At 49.6% G+C, this 23867-nt stretch overlaps 4 protein-coding genes across 7 annotated transcripts; 2 read left to right on the top strand and 2 right to left on the bottom strand.

Annotated features, from left to right (window-relative positions):
• Nucleotides 1-315: 315 nt before the first annotated feature.
• Hmr (Hybrid male rescue) lies at nt 316-5887 on the bottom strand. The gene is made up of 5 exons (XM_017243304.3): nt 5515-5887; nt 2611-5454; nt 2208-2549; nt 997-2145; nt 316-933 (listed from the first exon to the last, which is right to left on the bottom strand). The coding sequence occupies exons 1-5, from the start codon at nt 5552-5554 to the stop codon at nt 482-484; spliced, it is 4827 nt and encodes a 1608-aa protein (XP_017098793.2). The 5' UTR covers nt 5555-5887; the 3' UTR covers nt 316-481.
• A 527-nt stretch (nt 5888-6414) lies between these two features.
• On the top strand, nt 6415-15866 carry pod1 (coronin pod1). 4 transcript variants are annotated; one of them, XM_017243246.3, is made up of 14 exons: nt 6415-6747; nt 8554-9117; nt 9179-9365; nt 9427-10136; nt 10273-10821; nt 11162-11348; nt 11417-11490; nt 11711-11743; nt 11834-12009; nt 12077-12997; nt 13069-13414; nt 13480-13615; nt 13678-13778; nt 13843-15866. In XM_017243246.3, exons 2-14 carry the CDS (start codon nt 8809-8811, stop codon nt 13933-13935), a joined length of 3822 nt encoding a protein of 1273 aa, XP_017098735.1. In that variant the 5' UTR covers nt 6415-6747; nt 8554-8808; the 3' UTR covers nt 13936-15866. The 4 variants fall into 4 exon arrangements, with proteins under 4 accessions (XP_017098735.1, XP_017098742.1, XP_017098748.1 ...); XM_017243253.3 differs by lacking the exon at nt 11711-11743; XM_017243259.3 differs by lacking the exon at nt 10273-10821 and having other exon boundaries at nt 6416-6747.
• Nucleotides 15867-15953: 87 nt separating this feature from the next.
• Nucleotides 15954-20861, top strand: iav (transient receptor potential cation channel subfamily V iav). Its single transcript, XM_017243277.3, has 9 exons — nt 15954-16245; nt 17181-18098; nt 18151-18575; nt 18637-18788; nt 18849-19065; nt 19130-19480; nt 19539-20336; nt 20396-20616; nt 20681-20861. The coding sequence occupies exons 1-9, from the start codon at nt 16107-16109 to the stop codon at nt 20835-20837; spliced, it is 3378 nt and encodes a 1125-aa protein (XP_017098766.2). The 5' UTR covers nt 15954-16106; the 3' UTR covers nt 20838-20861.
• On the bottom strand, nt 20853-23474 carry Nf-YC (nuclear factor Y-box C). Its single transcript, XM_017243286.3, has 3 exons — nt 23274-23474; nt 21786-23181; nt 20853-21723 (listed from the first exon to the last, which is right to left on the bottom strand). Exons 1-3 carry the CDS (start codon nt 23315-23317, stop codon nt 21271-21273), a joined length of 1893 nt encoding a protein of 630 aa, XP_017098775.2. The 5' UTR covers nt 23318-23474; the 3' UTR covers nt 20853-21270.
• Between the last annotated feature and the right edge of the window lie 393 nt (nt 23475-23867).

Here is a 23867-nt window from a genome sequence, read left to right as displayed (position 1 = left end):
AGTGGGCGGGGCCAGGACCAGACCCGCTTGACCCTCAATCAGGGCCAACAACCTCATCACAATCAACACCCAGAGGGTCAAAGACATGGTTATATTATTATTATTATTATTATTATTACAATATTATAGGTTGCATGCAAGGTCCTTCGAAAAAACATACAATTTTTAGGCATAAACTGACTTGAAAGGCATTCGCATATTGTTTTATTTTTTTGCAAAAAAATGAAAAAATGAAAATAATTTTGTTACTTTCCACTAAATGAAACCTTACAAAAAACAAAAAAAAAAACGAAAAAAACATAAATTTTTAAATGAATTAAAAAAAACAAAAATGAAAATCCATAAACGAAATAGGGAGGAGTTCCCTACAGAGTTCTACCATAACTGAACGAAAATAATTCAATAAATAATGATCCTGTCCTTTAGAATCCTGTCAGGCGAGGGATGAGATAATGGCGTGCCTATGGAGATGGCGATGGCGCTAGGGCAGTTCCGTTTCGTCCTGGTCCTCGTGGGTCAAATCTTCTTCTTCAAATTCATCATCATCCTCATCTACGGCGGTATACTTGTCGAAGACAGCGCTCAGCTTGGCGGCCAACGCGTTCTGGTCGGCGGCCGAGAAAGTGCCCACAGCCTGGGCCCAGTTCTTCAGCACCAGACTCAGCTCACAGCTGGTCGTGTTGATCTCGGGCCGAAAATGTTTCGTGTCTATCGGCTCGACGGCATCGTCGTCGGCCTCCCTCCGGTCCAGCTGGTTGAGCTGCTGTGGTGTCCGGACAATGAGACCCTGCCCCTGCGGCTTCACCAGCGTGTACATCTCGTTCATGTAGCGATAGTACTTGTGGCCCATCGTGCAGCGATTTGTGGGGTCAACTATCTTCAGGATTCGCATCTCTCGCAGCGCATGCTGAAGACCCAGACGGCACTCGGTCACTGGCAGGGGAATAGAAGGATTAATGCTTGGATATAGTTAGGATATGGCTTCACTATAGTCACCTGATACGTCCAACTGCTTGGAGACGCGCACCCAATCGGCGCGTTTTTCGATTGTGGAGGCCTTTTCGTAGGTCTGGGGATGGCTGCGCAGGACCCGCGTCACCTGGAAGGCATCGAGCGTGGGGAGGTAATAGCGTTTGGGTCTGCCAACTAGCTTTCGACGTGGCCGGTGACGCCGACTAGCCTTGCCGCTGGTTGCGGCAGCTGGTGCTGCCTTGGGCTTGGCAAAGACCACCGGAGCAGTTTTGGGAATAGAAGCGGGAGCAGGAGTGGGAGCAGAAGAGGAGGCAACTGATCGACCAGGAGCGGGAGCAGAAGAGGAGGCAACTGATCGACCAGGAGCGGGAGCAGTAGCTGAACCATCCGGAGGTGTATCCGGAATTGAGATGGGTGAGGAGGATGAAGTACGAGACGGAGCTGCTGGTGTAGATGTAGGGACTGGGAGGGTAGATGCTGGGGTCAAGGTCGATGTGGCGCGAGCAGCCACGGGCAGGGAAGCGGCCGCAGATCTTGCCGGAGAGGCAGGAGCCAGCACTGATATGGGAATCGAGACACAAACAGGAGCGTGAACAGGAGCAGTTGCTGGAGGAGCAGCAACGGAAGTAGGAGCCACGAGAGAAGCAGGAATAGGAGCAGGAACAGGAGCAGGAAGAGGAGTTGAAACCAGAGCTGGAACTTGAGCCTGAACAGGAACTGGAGCAGAATCTGATGCGGGTTTTGGTGCTTTAGTTGGAGTTGGAGGGTCATCCGAGTCAGAAACGTGTAAACGCTCCATTGATGCTGCTTTTTGGCGTCCATCATGTCCGCTCAAGCGTCCAGTTAGCAAGCGTATCGCCTCCTCCGACTCCCAGGGCAGTTGCCGTTGGGAGAGGTACATCACGACATGGGAGGCCCCCCGTTTCCCGCTCTGGTCGCCACTGGCCATAAGGTCCTCGTACATGCTGCATCGCTTCACCTCCTCATGCACCTTCTGGTGGACGATATAGTAGAATGGCTCCAGCGGATGGTAGCGTACATCGATTAAAAATCGAAGCTGCTCCAATGCCCGCCACCAGTTTTGCGGCCACGGATTCTCAACGCCGTGCTCCAAATCCTCCATATATGTGCGGAAAGCGAACTTGAACATGGACCAGATATCCCGATGATTCACTGGAAAATGGAACGATGGTTAATGTTTGGAAGCAGCCGCCAGTCGTCTGGCATCCACTTACAGTTGGGAAACTTGATCTTCGCCTCGCGCCAAACTTCTTGACGCTCCTGATCGGTGTACTGCCGGAGTTGGGGCTCCGATTCCCCCGGGCGAGCACTCCTCATCTCCCAGTACAGGTGCTCGTGCCGCTGAAAGTGCCGTATCAGATCTGGAAGCTTCTCCCGGTGCTCCATCCACTTGTACTTCCTAGCGATTTCATCAAACTTGCTGAACAATCGATTCGACTTCTCCCAGACCTTTAGACTAGTCCTATACGGACCCATTAGCTCCGACATGGGTGCTATCGAGGGGAAGAAGCACATGTTCTTCACCAGAAACTTCCAGCAGGCCTGCGCGCCCTCATCTGCCAAGCAAGAAAGGATAGCTGTTTAGCGGAAGGAGTCATCGAAGAGTTCAAGACTCACCTGGTATTTGAAACTTCTTAGCAATCAAGCTCCAGAATTCGGCGCGTTTGTCCGCCAGCTGGGGATCCTTATTGTGCAGCTGCGGAACAGCCATTATCTCCTGGATGAGCATGGCCGTTCGCGTCATGTTGAAGTGGTAGCGAGTGATGAGACAGCCGCCCCAGATAACCAGTAGCCGGCCATTGTTGGACTCCATCAGCCGCACCTTGATAGCTTCCACGCTCTGCTCCGCTTCACTGGACGAATCGGTCTCCTCGGCGGCTCTGTTCTCGGACTCGGCATCAGCTGCCACCGTGGATGGTGGTGGTATTGGTGTGACTGCCACCAGCTTAGGTGGCGGAGGAGCTGGTGCTATTTTCCTGTAAGCTCGTAGGGCTTGCTTGGAGTTGGCTTTGGTTGGTTTGGGTTCTGCTTGGGGGGTCTGAGATATTCCCGATGGCGTGGCTGCAGGAGATGTCTCCTCAGCAATCGAGCTTGAGGTATTCTCTTGACCTTGTTGAGAATTTACCAAGGAAATGGTTACGCTCTTGGCAGGATTACAAGCTTCCGGTGCAGGTTTCTTTTTCGCAGTGGCGTTAACGGGACCGGCGATCTCCCAGCCGCTGGGCAGCGCCGATGTTTGGATTACCACCATGGGGGCACCGACGTTCGTGGGAGCTGGTAGCGAAGGCATCGCCACCACAGGCTGAGGCGGCAACTGTACTGGCGCCTTCAACGATAGGTTTCCTTGGTGTGGCATGCGCACTTGAAGTCCAGAAGATGGCCACGAAGGTGGGATCTTCTCTTGAGATTGCCGGGCCACCGATTCCCTCAGCACCACCTCCAGGAGCGACGACTTGGCGGGTAACGGTGGCGTCTGATGATTCGCAATGGGCAGATTCACCGCCCGGACCACTGGCAACTGCGACGTGGGCACTCCCATCTTGGCCCGCACGGTTAGACCCGCCGGAAAGCCATTTGCAACAAGTGGCGAAACATTAGCCGGACTAGAAGCTACCGGAGACTTTTGTGCCAGATTTGGGATGTGCGGCTGGTTCGCAGGCTTCTGGCTTGGAGATGACGCACTGATGGCGCCCGGTGTCTTGGGGATGAAGAACACTGGTGGCGATATCTCCTCATTCGAACCGGAACTCGCTGCCACTGGCACATTGCCGGTGGTGGCGGGTGAGCCTTGTCTCCAGATGGAGGAGCTGGAGGTGCTGGGACTGTCGGTGGCGCGGATCGGTGTCGAGCTGGGACGAAGACTAGGGTTGGGGGTGGGTGTGGGGAACTTCTTCGCGGGCGGGTAGACGATGGCCAGCGGCAGACGTAGCGGTGTCGGTAGCTTCGGCTGTTGAAACGGTACTTTCGTGCCCGACGTTGGAATACTTTTCGGCAATGATGCCCCCTTGGCTGGTATAGCCTTCACTGATGGTGCCACCTTTGGCGAAGGATTGCCCTTCACAGGGAGAACAACCTTTGGCGAGCTCATACCCTTCGGCGGCGGAATACCCTTTGGCGGAAGTCCGGTTTTCGTCTGAATCGGTTTTGGTGGCTGGAGCGGTTTCGGGGGATTCGCTAGCTTCGACGACGCTGACAGAGCACTGACCACACCCGGGGACTTGAAAAGCTTGGATGGCTTCTTGGCCGGCGGTTCACCGGCGGTAGCTATCGCTGCCACCTCCGTGGCGGAGAGATCCCCGTTGAGGGTCCTCTTGTTGGTCGTCTTGCGGGGGTCGCGCGAATTGTAGGTCTTGAATATATCGTGGATGAGATGCTCGAAGAACCACTTGTCCTGCAGCTGATAGCCGGCATTGCGCATCAGCATCAGTTCGTTGTGGAAGGCGCGCATCACCAGCCAGGTCACCTCGCAGCGCTGCGGACAGCAGGACACTTTCTCGCCGATCTTATGCCACATTTCGTCGTAACACAGCGGCTTCGTACTGCTGTCGGCATGATCCTCCACCATCGCCACCAGTTCCGGATCGGACTGGATGGCGTCGATCAGCAGCTGCACGGTCTTGAAGTGCTCGATGGGCTCGTGCCAGTCGACCTTCAGGTACTTGGAGACCTTGTAAACGGTGCCCGGCCGCTTCTTTATATGCGGCATCATTTGCACCATCAGCTGGCAGAGCTCTGAGACGGCCATCTCCTCCTTGGTGGTGCGATTGAGCTCCCATTCGTAGCGGATCACCAGCTTCAGCCACATCTTCATCAGCTTGGTGCCCTTGTCGCGCAGCTCGTTGGCAATGGAGCTCCAAATCATACCCATTTGCCAATGGTTATCGTAGCCCGGTTGCGTTGCATCGTACAGCTGGGGGTAGGCCAGCACTGCCTCGATCAGTTTCTGACTGTTCTTCGTACATTGGAACTTGCTCGGCCCCACCAGCTCCACGTCAATCACGTCAATGGTCGGCTCCACGATAACCACATCTGGCATGGGCTCTGTATGGGCCACAAACTCTGTTACCTCCACCGGGGTGGACCTGTGATGCGTAAAGCGCGAGACATGCGGGTACAGGAATAGCATTTCCTCCTCGAATATAAAGTTGGGACGCCGGCGACGTTTCTTTTCCATTACACTCTGGTTGTGGGCGTGGAGGCGACGCACGTGCCGCTGGAAACGGTAGCGTAGCTCCGCCCAAGCACTCAGGCACTCGGACACTTCGGCGTTCAGTCGCCGGCTGATGCGATGCCACGCCCGATCCTTGTAGGCATCGTCCTGGAAATGCGGATTCCTGCCATCGTACAACGCCGGCTGGCCTCGGACAAGGCGGATGAGCTGACGTTCAGCAACTAAGCTGTCCAAAATATTCACCACCATGGCTTTCTTCGCTTCGGTAGCCTTGACCACATCTTCTTCCGCTGCAATGGAGAAGCAAGTGTTATTTTGGCGCACCGCCAGGCTAACCAAAAGCTACTCACCGTCGAGATCGACAACAGCTGGCACCTTCTTCGAAGCCATTATTGCGCCTTGTTAGGGTCCGTGGCCACGACGAGATCTCAATCCGAGGCCCCGCGAGCCTTAAAGATCGCGTCTCTTCTGCTTTCCTGTTAAGTGCTGACCATGCGACGCTGAGGATTCAGGCAATCTCGGCAATATCCCGGCAATAGCCACTAGCGATACAACGGCATCCGTTGGCCAGGGAGCGTTGGGTCTTTATGTTTGGCTGTTGGTTTCGTCAAATCCAGAGCATTCGCATTTGTTGTTGACTCTCGACGCCGGACACCTGGAGCTGCTTGCAAATTGTTCGTTAGCAGTGCTGCCAACTTGGCTAGTTTCTGTAAAATCTAGCTGTTTTTAATACTGGAAAACTATTTTGCCCAAGCCGGTTCTAAAACTTGGCCATATAAGGGTGGCTTATCCTTTTTTTTTAATATTTCTTGCAACAATACATTAAAAAAAAGATATCTAAATAACCGATTAGGTAATTTTCAAAAACAATTTTGTAATTTATTTGACTTGAATCTTTTATTAAATAATTTTTTTAATTCAAAATATAGAAGGTATAAATTATTAATATTTTCTATTAATTAAGAAATCGCGCTATTTTAGTTAACGATCGATAACTGCCATCACTGTTAGTGGTGTGCTTTCTTGCCAATAATTATCGGATTAGGAAAACCCTTTAGCTAAAATAAAAAAAAAACGTTAATAGTAGAAAATTTAATCATAAATTAATGAAAATTAATTCAAATATTCCAAGCCGATCTGGAAACTTCCGATAACATTTCCTGCAGCGAAATATCGATAACCATTTAGAAGTGTTGTTAAACGCGATAGACAGTGCTGCCAAGCCGTGTATATATATATTCGACATCGACATCCCTAAAATCCATTTAAGCCGCACACAACGCTCTGTTGTTTTTTTCTCGGCTTGATTTTTCACCGCCGCTTGTGGATATAATACAAAATAAAACATTGAAAAACCAGTGGGTTGTGTCCGCCAAGTCGCCGGGAAGAATAGAACGAAATGCATTTCGTCTCCGGCCGTTGAAACTAATAATCCACAATATAATGATATTTTGATATAAATTTTCCGCAAAACCAGAATCTGCCGCGAGTGCGGGAGACAAGATAAAAAAACGGTTGTGATCGCTTTTGGATTTTTGTCTATATATAAAGAAATATATATATATATATATAAATATTGATTGGTAATTATCTGGGGGATATATCCTTTACTTCCGGCTTTGTTTGTGTGTGAGTGTACGTGAGTGTTGGTGCGTTTGCAAAAAAAAAAAAACTGCTCCTTTGTTTGTCCATCAAAAGGCGGCGTCGTTGGTGTTGCTGTTTTTGTTGCCTCCTCTTTTAATTTTTTTTTATTTTGCCGCTGCTGCTGATGTTTTTGTTGTTGTAGCTGGAGAGTAGTTGCCATTGTCATTGCCGCTCCCCCTGCCTACAATGTCTTCTTCTTATATTCTGCCGGCGCCAGGGTGTGTGCAAGCAGCAGGCAGCGGGCAGAGAGAAAAAAAAATAGGCATTTCAGGAATAAATCTAACACCCCATCCCCACCTCCACCTCCGCCCCCTCCCCCTTCTCCCTTCTCCCCATCAATTAATTGCACGCAACTTGAGAAAGTAACACCCAATAATCGGGTTGCATGTAGAGTGCATGGGATGCAGAAAAAAAGCGTTGCGTTTGCGGAAAATGTCAATAAATGCATAAGTGGCAACAACAACAACAAAAACAAGAACTGAACGAAAATCAACCACCAGGATGGTTGACTATTTAGTGGGCAGTGGGTGAAAAATAGAAGCCGAAGCCGAAAAACAACAAAACTTTGCTAGCCACCCCCAACCAAGCTCACACATACCAACAAAAACACAAACACACACACAAACACACACAGAGGCTTGAGAGCTCCTTGCACCCTTAGCTGGAAATATGCTCTCCTGCAGGTTGCGCCATACACTTGTCTCGCTGATATACTCTCTTTTTTTTCTATAACATTTCTCTTTTTTCTTTCTTTTTCTTCCTTTATTTATTTATATTTTTTTTTTTGCATTTGATTTATTTTTTTTCTTTCATTTTTCTAAATCACTTGACCCCATTACCTGGTGGCTGGTGGCCAATACCTGCTCGGTTGCCTGTTCCACCACTTGCAGCAGCAACAACAACACCCCCTTGCGGCATCCCCTTCTCTCCTGCCGCTGCATTTGCCACACTGGTCATTTGTTTTTGCCGCTTTCTAACAAACAGTTGAATTGGCGCACGCGCTCTCTCTTCCTAGCATTTATTTTTGTTGTGCTCTCACTGCACTTGGGTCAGTGGCGTAGACAGGATTACACAAAGGGGGTTGTGGGTGGTGTACTAAACCAAACCAAATGGGGGTGGGGGGGCGAGCTATCGCATAAAAAGGGACCTATCGTATAGGGATCACAAGGAGGTTCCCTGCCGGCTCTCACCACTAAAAACGAATAATAACGGTTAAACTGCTCTTTCTATGCAGGTGTGTTTAAAGCTCTCTTTTTAGACAAGGATAAGAGATAAAGTATTAATGATTCAGATCCTATTTTAAAATCTAAATAGGAGGGGGTATCAAGTGTTTTGATACTCCTGGACAAACAAACAAACAAACATGCACCAACACGCACACATACAGAGTCATCTTAAAACAAGTGACTCGATTAGTTAGTTGCTCATCCGGCTTTGGATCGGTGACTATTCTTGACCAGCTTTCTCTTTTCAAACGCCAAAAGCCTGTCCAGTCAATCGGGCAGACGAATTCATTCCTCTCTTATCAGTTTATGTGGGTTCCGCCTTATCGGATGACTCAGGAGGTAGTACTGGTAGCTCCAGTAGACCTCCCCCCCGGCCATCCAAAAACGATAACAAACTGTGGAATGCCTCCTCTTAACCCCTCCCTGTTTCTTGTTTCTCTTTTTTTTTTTTTTGTTGTATTTTGTCCACTCCCTTGCTCCGATATCGCTACTTATACGGATATGTTTGCCATTTTCCAGACACACACACACACACACTCATCCACATAGACTCGAATTCGCATACAAATACAAAGAGAGAGGAGCTGGCCGAGAGAAAGAGAGAGTGACGAGCGAGAGAGAGAGCGGAGTGCTGGGGGACGCAATCGGTGGACAATCGACACATTCGCCAAAAAAAAAAGAACACTCGACGACCACATCCGCCAGAGCTTCACACTGCATCGGATCGTTGGAGTCTAGCACCGGATTTAGTGAGAAGGAATCAGCGTTGGAATCATGGCCTGGCGTTTCAAGGCATCCAAATACAAAAATGCCGCACCCATCGTACCCAAGGCGGAGGCCTGTGTACGGGAGATATGTGTCGGCAGTTATCAGACTTATGGTAATAACATTGCCGCATCGGCCGCCTTTATGGCCTTCAACTGGGAGCACACGGGCTCCAGTGTGGCGGTCCTGCCGCTGGACGATTGCGGCCGGAAGAGCAAGACCATGCCCCTCCTCCATGGTCATACGGACACAGTGACAGACTTGAAATTTTCACCATTCCATGATGGTCTATTGGCCACAGCGTCGCAGGATTGCCTGGTTAGCATCTACATATATCCTTTATCCTTCATCCTTTATCCTTTATCCTCCCATTTTTTAGGTAAAGATCTGGCATATTCCGGAAAAGGGTCTGGAGCAGTCACTGTCCGATCCGGAGGCGGTCTTCTCACACAAGCAGCGGCGCGTTGAGACGGTGGGCTTCCATCCCACAGCCGACGGACTAATGTATTCCACGGCAGCCGGTTGTGTGGCTCTCTTCGATCTCAGTGCCCAAAAGGAGATATTCTGTAAGTCCTTGACGAGTCCTTTTGAAGGAATACTCCTATAATGCAGAATCCTTTCCTCCAGCTAACAATGAACATCCGGAGGTCATACAGTCGGCCAGTTGGCGCGAGGATGGCTCTATTTTGGCCACCAGTTGCAAGGACAAGTGTGTCCGCATCTTTGATCCTCGCGCCGCCGGCTCACCCATCCAGCTGACGGCCGAATCGCATCAGAGCATCAAGGATTCAAGGGTCGTTTGGCTGGGCAATCAGTCGCGCATCCTCACCACCGGCTTCGATGCCGCTCGACTGCGTCAGGTGATCATCCGGGATGTTCGTAACTTCAACATACCGGAGAAGACGCTGGAATTGGACTGCTCGACGGGTATACTGATGCCACTGTTCGATCCGGACACTAATATGCTCTTCCTGGCCGGAAAGGGTGACACAACCATTAACTATCTTGAAATTACGGACAAGGATCCGTATCTGATCGAGGGACTGCGTCACACCGGCGAGCAAACCAAGGGTGCCTGTCTGGTGCCGAAGCGTGCCCTTAAAGTGATGGAGGCGGAGGTGAATCGTGTACTCCAGCTGACCTCCAACATGGTCATCCCAATTATGTACCAGGTGCCAAGGAAGACATACCGTGATTTCCATGCCGATCTCTATCCGGAGACCACGGGCTACAAGACCGATCTTGTGGCCGGGGAGTGGCTGAACGGCAGCAACCAGCCGGTGCCCAAGATGAGTCTCGATCCTGTCAAGCGTGAGCACGGCGATGAGCCAATAATCGTAAGTAGTTTTCTTCCAATCCCTGGGGAGGGGGGGGCGGCGGGCGGGTGGGCTAGTACTAGTACTTGTGGGAGTGAAGAGTCTAGACTCTAGAGGTTAGGACTAGGATTTAATTCCCGTTTGGCCATCGATTTAGATCCATAGGGGCAATCTCAGTGACCTGGTCAAGAACCTGGAGAACCTTCGATCGAAGGGAACTGGAACTGGCAAGGCAGTGACTCCCGGCAAGCGCAACGACAACGACCACTTTGTGATGCTCAGCATGGAGAAGAACGGGAATGACAACGGCAACGACCAGACCAATGGCCAGAAGAAGACCGCCACAACGCCATCATCCCAGCCGGACGGTGAGTGCAGTGAGCTCATCCGGAAGTTTGAGGCCAAATACAAGGTGGACTCGGAAAAGGAGAAGGCCAATGCCGGCGGCCAAGCCCATGGCCAGTCCCAGGAGGGTGATAAGGAATCGCCCACCGATCAGGAGCATTCAACGGGCAGCAGCGAGGAGGCCTCATCCTCGGGGGGATTGGATAATACGGTGTCGGGTGGCAATTCACCGCCCAAGCCCATGCCGCGCACCTCACGCAACAATTCCCTGCCGGAGGCAAGCGATTCCGCTGGCGAGAGCGGTAGTGGAGCAGCCACGCCCCGTCCCCGGCCGCGCACAACAGCTGCGTCCGCGTACAAGGTGCCACCACATCCAGTGTTCCAGCTTTTTCGTTTCTTATTCCATCTCTTGTTTTTTTGCTGTTGTTGTAGTTTTTTTTTTTATGATTTCCAGTTAAGACCTTAGAGCCATGATTTGTTAGAACCTTTAGTTTCTAGTTACCCATCGTTGATATTGGACACCATTGTTGTTTGTCCACCAACAGGTGGACTCTTTGGTTTTTTGGTTTCACGTTAAATCGATTCATTTATTGGCACATTTTTTCAGTAATTATTGTTTATATTTCCAACGATTTTTCTGTTTCCAAAGATCACCTTTCAAGAAACTAATCCCTTTCCTCATAAATCATCTCCACCCACAGCCACGTCTGGGACCGAAACCCTTCTCCAGCACCACCGGTGACGTGTCGTTCGACAAGGTCTTTGCCGTCCCCCTGGCACCGGGCTCTCACGAGAACATCTCTAGCGTGGGCCAGGACACGGGTGTGGACATCATTCCCCCGGCCCAGGGTGCCAAGCCCGATCTCATTGTGGAGATCGAAATCAAGAGTAAGGGTCACCTTTGGGTAACCAAACATGAGACGGGATTTAACAAAAATGGTATTCCCTTTTTTCAGAGAAACACGAAAGAGAACCACCAGTGGCTGGGAACGGAGTACAGAAGTCACTGACCACCTCGGAGCGTCGCAAGGTATGTCCAGTGTCCTTACCAGCCATCAGCTATAGCTGTAGCTTTAGCTCTAGCTCCTCTATGTTTCTAATGTCTTCTCTCTAATGTTCTCCAATGCCTTACATGCCTGTGCCAACCAACCAACCAACCAACCAAACAAAATTCAACTTCTCCGTTTAACTAACACCTCCGACTAACTAACCCCCACAATATATAATTCAAAACCTGGACTCCGCCACAGTCCTCGGCCGACGATGATGAATCATCCGATAAGGTCTGCTTTCAAGGATTCATTTCTTTCCATTTCCCATCGCATCCTTTAGCCTCCATACTGACCATTATACCTTTTCCACCTTTCCACCAGATCTTCGAGCAGAACTCAGAGTCGTCGGAGAACTCCACGGAGAGCGAGGATCGTGCAGATGCTGCCGATCTGCGAAGGCTATCCACAGCCCGGAGCAGCATTGCTGATCGGCGGCGTCTCTATGAGAGTCGTTCCAAGAGCCAGGTGGACGAGAAGGCCCAGTCGCCAGTGCCATTGTAAGTCCAGGAATTCCCTTATAGAACCATCATCAGTTTCTTAATGGGTATCATCGCCCTCTTCCAGACGTCGGGAGCACTCCAAGGTGGAGATGCTAAAGCCCGCCTTGCAGCAGCAACAGCCGGGCAACGTCATCGACACCAAACGCATCTCTGTGCCGGAGGGTAAGCTGCTGGAGGAGCATCGTCGCGGCAATGGCTCCGCCGCTGGACTGAAAAAGTCCGCCACGGATACGGCTTTCAGTGCCGCCAGCACCAAGCGCACCTCCACCGTGTTCGGCAAGGTGTCCAAGTTCCGCCACCTGAAGGGAACTCCTGGCCACAAGTCGACGCACATCGAGAACTTGCGCAATCTCAGTCGCCAGATACCGGGCGAATGCAATGGCTTCCATGCCAACCAGGAGCGCGTTGCTGTTCCACTATCGGGACCCGGCGGCAAGATTGCCATTTTCGAGCTGAGCCGTCCGGGCCGATTGCCGGACGGTGTGATCCCCTCGTTGGTTAATGGCGGCAATATTATGGACTTCCAGTGGGATCCGTTCAATGCCCATCGCTTGGCGGTGGCCTGTGACGATGGCATCGTCAAGATCTGGCATATTGCCGCCGGCGGACTGACTGAACCGACCAATACACCCGCCGGGGAGTTGACGGCCCACATGGACAAGATTTACTTCATTCGCTTCCATCCCCTAGCCGCCGACGTCCTGCTGACCGCCAGCTACGACATGACCATCAAGCTGTGGGACTTGAACACCATGACCGAGAGGATCTCGCTGTCGGGCCATACGGACCATCAGATCTTTGACTTTGCCTGGAGTCCGTGCGGACGTTTGGGCGCCACTGTCTGCAAGGATGGCAAGATTCGGGTCTACAATCCCCGCAAATCGGAGACCCCCATCCGGGAGGGCAATGGCCCGGTTGGAACGCGTGGTGCTAGGATTACTTGGGCGCTCGATGGCCAGTATATCGTCTGCACCGGCTTTGACAAGTAAGCTCGGGGGATGGGGAGGGGGATGAATCCACTTCAAGGATTTCTTCTAAATGGGTTCTCTGTTTTAGGGTCTCGGAGCGACAGATTAGCGTTTATAATGCCCAGAAGTTGTCGGCGCCCTTGAAAACGACCAGCTTGGATGTATCGCCCTCGATCCTGATCCCCTTCTATGACGAGGATAGCTCCACACTGTTCGTCACCGGCAAGGGCGATTCCACCATCTACTGCTACGAGATCACCGACGAGGAACCGTACATCTGCCCGCTGTCGCATCATCGTTGCACTTCGCTGCACCAGGGCCTCAGCTTCCTCACCAAGAACCACTGCGATGTGGCCAGTGTGGAGTTCTCCAAGGCCTATCGGCTAACCAATACCACCATTGAGCCACTCAGCTTCACAGTGCCGCGAATTAAGGTTAGGATTTGATCCTGTTTTTTTGGATTAGGAAGCATGATCGATTTCGATTTATATCCTTGCAGAGTGAACTCTTCCAAGACGATCTTTTCCCACCCACCCGCATCACCTGGAGCGCCACAATGAGTGCCGAGGATTGGTTCTCCAGCAACGACAAGGCAGCCCCGAAAGTTAGCCTAAAGCCCGAAGGCATGGAGACGCGTAAGTCCAAGGATATTCGACTTGGAACTTGATTTCCTAAAAGATCTGTGTATCCTTTTCAGTGTCCTCCATCCAGCAAGTGACAGTACAGCCCATCAAGAAGACGGATCACTCTCACTTTGGGGGTCAGAAATCCGAGTACGAGAGTAACAAGCAACAGGAGGTAGGTCAAGGAGGTCAAGGACTTTCCATCATGAAGGACTCTTTAAAAAATGATATATTTTCAGATCCAGAAATCGGTTAGTGCGCGCATGGAGTTCACCACGAAACTGGAGCAGGACGACATGGAGGGCGTGGACGAGAACGAGTGGCAGGAGTAGCGGTTGAGGTCACAGTTCACAATTTAGACTATAACTTAAAACAACAACAACAACAACAACAAAAGCAAAACATCATATAACTGGGAGTAAAATATTTTTTTTTTTTTTACAAAACTTTTACATGACATGACTAAAAAAAAAAAAATATACGCAAATATATAATTGCGTAATTAAGCTGAAACTTAAAAAAAAAAAAACAGGACCTTACACACACAGACACCCACACCCACACACACACACTCCCATCCTTTCAGTTCAGTTCCTCACTCCTCCAGTTGCTCAATATTTGCCAAATTATTATTAATTTTTATATGTTTTTTTTTTCATGTCTTTAATATTTTTTTTTATAATTATTTCCAATTTTTTAATTACGCTTTTGTGTATTTTTATATTTTTGTGTGCTATTTAAGTAGTTAGTGGAAAATTAGTTAAGTCTATTTACAAATAATTTCCTTCAGTTATTGTGGCCATATTTATACAAAAAAAAGGATATATCTGATATTACAACAAATCGTTTATCCTGTTTGTATGCGCGTGTGTGTGAGCGAGAGAAGAGAGTGTGTGTTCTGCCTGTCTGTCTCCCTCTTTCTCGATTTTCATTTTTTCAAAAAAAAAATCTTATACTTTATATACTTTCCAACCCCCCAACCAACCATAACCAAATCGAGCTGATGTTAAGCCCTCTTAAAAATAATAATTCTTCTAGTCTTTCACATTGCTCGATTCCTTATCGATCCATGATCGTTCATAAAAAAAAAAACACATATAGACTGTAGCCAAAAAAAAAAAAGACAATTTTTGAAAAATGTATACTGAGTGAATCAAAAAAAAAAAAAAGAAAGAAAAATATAAGGGAAGCCAAGCGACAGACAAGCAAAATATTCCAAAATGTATAACGAAAAGACTTGAACAGCCTCCCTCCTTCCTCACACAAGGATCATATCCTTGATGCAAGGATGAGGATGAGGAAACGTTGCCATTTTTTAAATAACGATACCAGGAGTAGGGAGGGCAAGCTTAGAGGACACTATCCATATAGGCAATAGAGTTTTGTACTTGCAATAGAATATATACATATATATTTCTATATATATTTTGTATACCAATCGAAACGACTGAATTCCAATATTTTGAAAAAAAGAAATCAGACATACATACATAACACACTGACCAACAACCAATTCTCGGGTAATGGGCAATATTCAAGAGATACAGATATCTATATATATATTTCAACATCAAATCAAGGTAATCCCAATCAAATGAAAAGTCCAAAATGCATTTAAAATAAAAGCTGATACGACTGAACTGCAAAGATAAAGAAAATAATAATAATTATGCCCCCAGATATATGATATATATATGTATATCCATAGACTATGATGATAATGATTTTGTGTGTGAATTTCGAGGGATTCCAAGGAAAAGCCTCTTAAGATATTATGTCATTCTGTATTTATTAGCCATATTCGATTACGATTTTCGAAACGTCTCTCTCTTATTTATATTTATATACATATATATATATATCTATAAACAATACCAATATACAACAAATACAACATCAAGCGATATATAATATGATGATAAACGGATAAAGGTTGGATACTCATTTTCGATTCATCAATTTTGAAATTTTCATTAAAATTGGAAAATAAAAAATAGAAATACGAAAATCGATAAAAAAAAAAGCATACACATTATTTATGAAAAACAAAAAATTAAAAAAAAAAAAAGATTATTTTACAGTACGAGTACATATATGTAATCCGAAAATAACCCTTTCCCGCAAAAACAAAAAACAAAAATTCAAAATCCCATATTTTAGCATTAAGTTATAATTACAATAATTAATAATGAAGGCAAAAATATATTTATATACATAATTCAATAAAACAAAAAACATGACAAAAATATAAACTAACAAACAAGATATTGATATTATTGATTATCTATTTTTTTTTATTATTGATAAGGCCAGGGATTAGGGGTCAGGGGTCAGGTGGGAGTAACCAGGACAACGGTGTCTCTGTCTTGGATGTTTATTTACCCACGTGGTTTGGGTCATCGAACAAACAATCCGCGACGAAAGGTTGTTCAGTTTCAGTTCGGATTCCACATGGACTAGGATTAGAGAAGGTCCATAAATATATAGCCTCCGATCGGCCGAAATGAAGTTCCTGCTGAAGAAATGCCTCCGCAAGAAGGCGCCGGAAATGAAGCCCGGCGCCATCCTGGACGCCGTCATCTCCCAGTCCTCGGCCACCGCCTGCAAGTGCCTACTGTACAAGCTGGCGGACTACAAGAGGGGTGAGTACTATACTTTTCAATTTTGGATACCTATTTCGATGATATAGATGTATAAAGATATAGGTACCGGGTGATATATAAAATATTTCAGATTTTTCAAGAGGTTTCATCAGAAAATTTTGGAAAAATATCTGAAAAATATTTTGTTGCCAGATTTTGATGCAGATTTACTGGAAATCGATCCACAAATCGTTTAAGGTGTACCTCTCAAGAATCGGTTAAGAATTGGCCAAGATATAGACATCGGAAGGGGCCATAAACCGAAATCCAGGATTTTGCAGGGGTCTTCCCCACAAATTTTGCAAAAAAAATCTGAAAAATATTTTCTTCCCAGATTTTGACGCAGATTTACTGGAAATCGATCCACAAATCGTTTAAGGTATTCCTCTCAAGAATCGGATGAGAATTGGCCAAGATATAGACATCGGAAGATGCCATATACCGAAATCCAGGATTTTGCAGGGGTCTCCCCACAAATTTTGGAAAAAAATCTGAAAAATATTTTCTGTCCAGATTTTGATGCAGATTTACTGGAAATCGATCCAAAACTCGTTTAAGGTATTCCTTTTAAGAATCGGATAAGAATTGGCCAAGATATAGACATCGGAAGGTGCCACATAGCGAAATCCAGGGTTTTGCAGGGGTCTCCCCACAAATTTTGGAAAAAAATCTGAAAAATATTTTCTTCTCAGATTTTGATGAAGATTTACTGGAAATCGATCCACAAATCGTTTAAGGTATTCTCCTTGAGAATCGGTTAAGAATTGGCCAAGATATAGACATCGGAAGGAGTCATATACCCCCTTGTTCTCTTTGAGGATCGGGTGGGAATTAACCGAGATATAGATATCCATCGGTAGTGGATGTCCTCATTGGATGATGTTCCATTATTAAAAGATCCTTTTTGTTTTTTTTTCGAAACTTTATCCTTACAGGAGGAGATCTTATAGACGCCATAAACTCCGGAGGCCTGATCGCCGTGGAGCAGCTGATCCGGGAGCAGTTCGGCGTCTTCATGTACAACGACGGGAAGGGCCAGGTGATCAACCGGGCGGAGTTCCTGCGGTGGAAGTACCGGGACCACACCGAGGTGACCATTCCCATTGAGGCGTCGCTGTCGATTCACGATCCGCTGGGGAAGTGGGAGGATCACAAGGCCTGCTGGCAGATGCAGTACCGCGGCGCCTTGGGCGAGAGCCTGCTCCACGTGCTCATCATCTGCGACTCGAAGGTGCACACGAAACTGGCGCGGGTGCTGCTCCGGGTGTTTCCCAACTTGGCGCTGGACGTGATGGAAGGGGAGGAGTATCTGGGAGCGAGTGCCCTCCACCTGTCCATTGCCTACAGCAACAACGAGCTGGTGGCGGACCTGATCGAGGCGGGGGCGGACATCAACCAGCGGGCGATCGGCAGCTTCTTCCTGCCGAGAGACCAGCAGCGCGCCCATCCGGCGAAGAGCACCGACTACGAGGGACTGGCCTACATGGGCGAGTATCCGCTGGCGTGGGCCGCCTGCTGCGCCAACGAGAGTGTCTACAATCTGCTGGTGGACTGCGGAGCCGATCCGGACGCCCAGGACTCGTTCGGCAACATGATCCTCCACATGGTGGTCGTCTGCGACAAGCTGGACATGTTCGGCTATGCCCTGCGGCATCCCAAGACTCCCGCCAAGAACGGCATTGTGAACCAGACGGGTCTGACGCCCCTCACCCTGGCCTGCAAGCTGGGACGAGCGGAGGTCTTCCGCGAGATGTTGGAGCTCTCCGCCAGGGAGTTCTGGCGGTACAGTAACATCACCTGCTCCGGCTATCCTTTAAATGCTTTGGATACCCTCCTGCCCGACGGGAGAACCAGTAAGTGATGTGATGTCCTTCCTCTAGGATTCTCTAATAATCCTTTTTCCAGACTGGAACTCGGCGCTGTTCATCATCTTGAATGGAACCAAGCCCGAGCATCTGGACATGCTGGACGGTGGCATCATCCAGCGTCTGCTGGAGGAGAAGTGGAAGACCTTTGCCCAGAATCAGTTCCTCAAGCGTCTGCTCATCCTGTCCACCCACTTGCTGTGCCTCTCCGTATCCGTCTACCTGCGGCCGGCGCACGACGGCGAAGGCGAGGACGATGACGGCTCAGATGGATCAGATCCGGCGGCAGCCGCTCTCCAGGACGTGGAGGCGGGCGAGGACAATGGTGGTGGGGACTACAATGCCCAAACAGTGGCCAGATATTGTGCAGAGTTGGCCACCATTGCCGGAGTACTCAGCTATGTGATCTTCCAGCAAGGCGATGAGATTAAGAATCAGGGACTGTCTGCTTTCCTCAAGCAACTGGTGAGGATTAAGACCCTTAATCTTGGCCAGCTAGTCATTAGGTAGTAACCTTTATTCCCAGTCCCATGCCCCGGCAAAGGCGATCTTTTTATTCTCCAATCTCCTGATCCTGGCCTGCATTCCTTTCCGGTTAATTGGCGACACGGACACCGAAGAAGCCATTCTCATATTCGCTGTTCCAGGATCTTGGTTCCTGCTCATGTTTTTTGCTGGGTAAGATTAGCACTGGCTCTGATCTGGAAGAGATTAACTCCCATCCCATACCCATGTTAGAGCCATTCGCCTCACAGGACCCTTTGTGACGATGATCTACTCCATGATCACGGGCGACATGTTCACCTTTGGCATCATCTACTGCATCGTTCTCTGCGGCTTCTCCCAGGCCTTCTACTTCCTCTACAAGGGACACCCCCAGGTCCAGTCCACCATGTTCAATACCTACACGAGCACATGGATGGCACTCTTCCAGACCACTCTGGGGGACTACAACGTACGGATGAGGATGCGGATGAGGATGAGTGCTTGTATCTCTTATTTTAATTGATATATTGCAGTATCCGGATCTCAACCAGACCACTTACCCGAACCTCTCCAAGACCGTCTTCGTCATCTTCATGATCTTCGTGCCCATCCTGCTGCTCAACATGTTGATCGCCATGATGGGCAACACCTATGTGACGGTCATCGAGCAGTCGGAGAAGGAGTGGATGAAGCAGTGGGCCAAGATCGTGGTCACTCTGGAGCGAGCTGTGCCGCAGGCCGATGCCAAGGGCTATCTGGAGGCGTACTCCATACCGTTGGGGCCCTCGGATGACTCCGGTTTCGAGGTTCGCGGCGTAATGGTGATCAAGAGCAAGAGCAAGACCAGGGCCAAGCAGAGGAAGGGTGCCGTCTCCAACTGGAAGGTGGGTAGCCCTGTTCTGTAGCACCTCCCCTCACATACTCACCTCCAATCCCCTCTAGCGTGTGGGTCGTGTTACTCTGACGGCGCTGAAGAAACGCGGCATGACTGGCGAGGAGATGCGGCGCCTGATGTGGGGACGTGCCTCCATTTCCAGTCCCGTCAAGGTGACCAAACAGAAGCTCAAGGATCCCTACGGAACCAACCTGCACACGGAATCGGACTTCACCAACGCCATGGACATGCTGACCTTCGCCAACGATCCGGCCTCCTCAAATGGAGTGCCGCTGCGGGGCGCTACTGCACCGCCGCCACCCGCGCCTCCGGCTCCGGATCCCTTTCGGGAGCTCATCATGATGTCGGATCAGAGGCCGGAAACCCACGATCCACACTACTTCGCCGGACTCCAGCAGCTGGCCAACAAGGCCTTCGATCTGGTCGAGCAAACGATGAAGACCCAGCCCCAGCCGCCGGCTGCCAAGAAGGTGGATCCGTCCACGCCCCTGCTGGTCACTACTCCCGGGGCACCTACTCCGCCGGCACCAGTTGCTGCTCCAGCGGCTCTGGCTGCCATGCCGCTGCCGATGACGAGTCTGGGCAACCTGTTCCAGGACCCCAAGGACATTGTAGATCCCAAGAAGCTGGAGGAGTTTATGGCCATGCTGGCCGAGGTGGAGACGGAGGAGAGCGACAGCGGTGGGCCCATTCTGGGCAAGCTCTCGCTGGCCAAGCGCACCCACAACGCCCTCTCCAAGGCGGACATACGCCGGGAGCAGCAGCCGGGCTTCGAGGGTCACAGCCATGGCCAGTTCCAGGCCATGTCGTCGGTGTGGGCGCCGCCCGGCCTGGATGTGGATACGGTGAGTATCGAATCTTTAATATTTTCCTCAAAAATATGTAGAAACTTTCTCCTTTCCAGGGCTTCCATTTCGACGAGGCTGTGGCGGAGGAGGTGCTGACCATCGAACAAGAGGCCGAGGTGGAGACCGAGGATGGGAATGGCGGTCAGGATAGCGAGGATCTGCCCACATCGGAAGAGGTACATGCCACCATGAAGCAGTTCCATCTGCGCAAGTGCCAGCCCTCCCAAGACGAGGCAGCTCGTCGGGCCAAAAGTGCTCGGATACGCCGCCGCAACAAGTAAGTAGTGATTCATTCAACTTCCACACTGGACACTTCATGACAGGATTCCTTGACATTCCAGCAAAGTCTCGCCGGAGGAGAGCGAGGCGGATGACAACCAGCGTGGCCGGTCGGCGGCTCATGCTGCTAGAAAGTCACGTACATCGCCGCCCGATCCCCTCGAGCCGTGGAGCACTCGGGAGCTGCAGGACATCAACAAGATCCTGGCCAGAAAGTAAGAAACGATGCACGAATTCTGGCACATAGTCCTTGGGTGGCTTATAATTGTTATCAGAGCTTAGCTTACAGTTTAGAAGTACAAATACATAATAAATCGCGGATGCCACATGAAACCGTGGATTCCGTATCCGTCTCTAGGTTCTCATCTAGGTGCTACGTTAAAAAATTGTGATTTTTTTTTTATATTGGAAGGTGGAGAGTAGGGGTTGGGGATGTTTGTGGTGGAAGTGAAACCTTCACAGATCAGGAGGACAGCAATAAATTACAATTTGAGAAATCGTTTCTACACTTACAGCACTAACTATATATATAATCTTCTTTCCGATATACAAACGTAAACTATATATTATACAAATTGTGCTGGACCTTTCCCACCCATGCCTCGATATGGTTACCATTGCACGACCAGTGCACGCTCAGCGCGAGCTCCTTTTACCGAAATCCTCCGGTTAGTGTCCTTTCCCCGGCCATGTTGCTCTGTTGTTGTTGTTGTTGCTGCTGCTGTTGTTGTTGTTGTTGTTGTTGCTGTTGCGCCTGTTGTTGTTGTTGTTGCTGTTGCTGCGCCTGCTGTTGCGCCACTTGCTGTGTCGCTGTTGAATTTATAAAAATGGGCGTGGCACTGGCATTGCCCTGACTGAGATTTGGATGCTGCTGTTGGACTTGAACTTGCACCTGTGGCTGCTGCTGCTGGACTTGAACCTGCGCCTGCTGCTGTCCAACGGTAGCGGGTGCTCCGCCCAATTGGAGTATCTGTTGTGCCGTCAGCAACTGTGTCGGTATTATCACCTGCTGTTGTTGTTGCTGCTGCTGTTGTTGCTGTTGCTGCTGTTGTTGTTGCTGCATCTGCAACCGGAGCAGATGCAAGTGGTTGGCATTGATTGCAATCTGGAACGAGATCAGTGGGATTTAGTGATGGAATCAGTAATCATAGAGGAGAGGATACTTACCGGGACATTGGTCAGTTCCCCCGTGGGAGTGACCACCTGCTGGAGCAATTGGATCTGCTGCTGTTGCTGCTGGGCCTGCTGTTGCTGTTGCTGCTGCTGGGCGAGATTCTGGAGCAGGGCCGTCTGTTGTTGCTGCACCGTGGCCGCGGGGGCTGGGGTGGCAGTTAGCTGGCCGTTGGGGCCCGCGGTGAGGATCAGCTGCTGGGCGGGCTGTTGGGCGGCCACAATGTTGAGGCCCAGACTATTGGCCAGATGATTCTGGGCCGGCTGTGCCGTCTGCTGGCCCGGCAGCGCAATAAAGTACTGCAATTGCTGGGCGCCGCCGTGTCCGGCCTGCTGGATTATTTGCACTTGTTGTGGATGCGCCTGCTGCTGTTGTTGTTGCTGCTGTTGCTGCTGGGCGACGTGCTGCTGCTGCTGCTGCTGCAGTTGCGTGGCGAACAGGTCCGGCGTGACCGTGCTAAAGCCTAGTACCTCTGTAGCGGTGGCTCCTCCACCCGTATCCATCTTGGCAGCAGGTACAGCAGTGGCTCCGACCACGAAATTCCCAGCGGCTCCAGCCGATCCCGTGACCGAAGCTGCAGATGCATTGACGGAAGAACTGACGACACCGCCGGCACTGGTGCCGGACGACGTGGATGAGGTAACTCCTGTGGCACTCCCGCTCGACGTACTCGATCCACCCGCATCCTTGCTCTTCTGCGCCGACGACGGCTTGATCTCCTCGCGCGGCACAATGTCAATAAGGAAGTCGAACTGATCATAATTGGCGATCGCCTGGGCAATGTCCGATCTCTGGAGCGTGCGACGTCTGCTCTCCTCGGTGTGCACCCACGCGTGCATCGTCAGCTCCTGGATGAAGTATTCGCACGCCTTGGCAAACAGCAGCGGCGCCTCGCCCGCTATCATCTTGGCATTCTCGTCCAGCTTCATTATCTTCTTGATCCGCGCCAGTGGCAAGACTTGATGCTTGGCGTCCACTTGCCCGATTGCATGCACCTCGTTCACGATATTCGGCCAGAAGTTGTCGATGGTAGGCGGCGGTTTCCGTACCACCTGCGCCCGCGCTGCTTTACCCTTCGGTTCCTTGGCCAGGGCTCCAGTGGTGGTGGTATTCACAGTCACACTCAGGCTGGGATTCATTATGGTGCAGGCATTCGAGACCAGGGTGGCTTGCATGGGCAGGTTCAGAGTGGTGGTTCCGGCACCAGTTTGATGCTGTTGTTGCTGCTGCTGCTGCTGCTGTTGTTGCGGATTACTAGTGGTCACCACCACGGCATTGGGCGTCCTTCGTTGTAGCGCCGGTGTGGGTGGCTTTCCGGCGCCATACGTTGTGCCCAACTCCACCTTAATTGGCGTCACGGTTATGGTGTTCTCGAACAGCGTGCTGGCATTGCTGGGGTTGCAAAAATCCCGGGTAATTAGCAAAAAGTTTACAGAAAAAGAGCCAAGGGGAGGGGTTGGCTGGTTGGAGCCAATAATATTTACCTGTTTGGCGCCTTGTTTGTGCCACCGTTGTTGGTGGCGTACATGTCCCGGTTGACTCACGTGATCTGCGGTGCGGTGACGGCAACGGTTTGGCTATCACAGCCGGCTGGAAGGCTAAAATTTTGTTAAAATCAACGAAATGCGCAATGCACACATACACGCGAACAGTGTGGCAGCCTCCAGTTAGGGGTGAAATCTACCACCCACGGATTCCCGGCTATCGATAAATTTCTTATTGGCTTAGAGATGGGAGAAAATTTGTAATTTTTAAAAATGGCAATAAATTTTTAAAGAAAACAAATTTTAAAAAATCTTTTTAAAAATTATAAACTTTATTTGTTTTAATATAAAATTCTTCTTCTGCAGCAAGAAGAATTGCATATGCCTAGGAAGAGAACGTGTATAAATTGGTATTTTTATGGTTTTATGGTATTTAAAAAAATTTTTATCAAATAGCCGAGTTAATTTAGATTATAATGTAGTCCGCATTAGACCAAATTGAAAATGAAAGGTAAGTAATATATCAAATGTTAATTAATAATTTTAAAATCAGAATATCTCAAAGGAGCACGTGGTATATTCAACAAATACTTT

The sequence above is a fragment of the Drosophila bipectinata genome, chromosome XL, assembly GCF_030179905.1.
Source record: "Drosophila bipectinata strain 14024-0381.07 chromosome XL, DbipHiC1v2, whole genome shotgun sequence".
Lineage (NCBI taxonomy): Eukaryota > Metazoa > Arthropoda > Insecta > Diptera > Drosophilidae > Drosophila > Drosophila bipectinata.
This window is presented reverse-complemented; position numbering and strand designations above follow the sequence as displayed.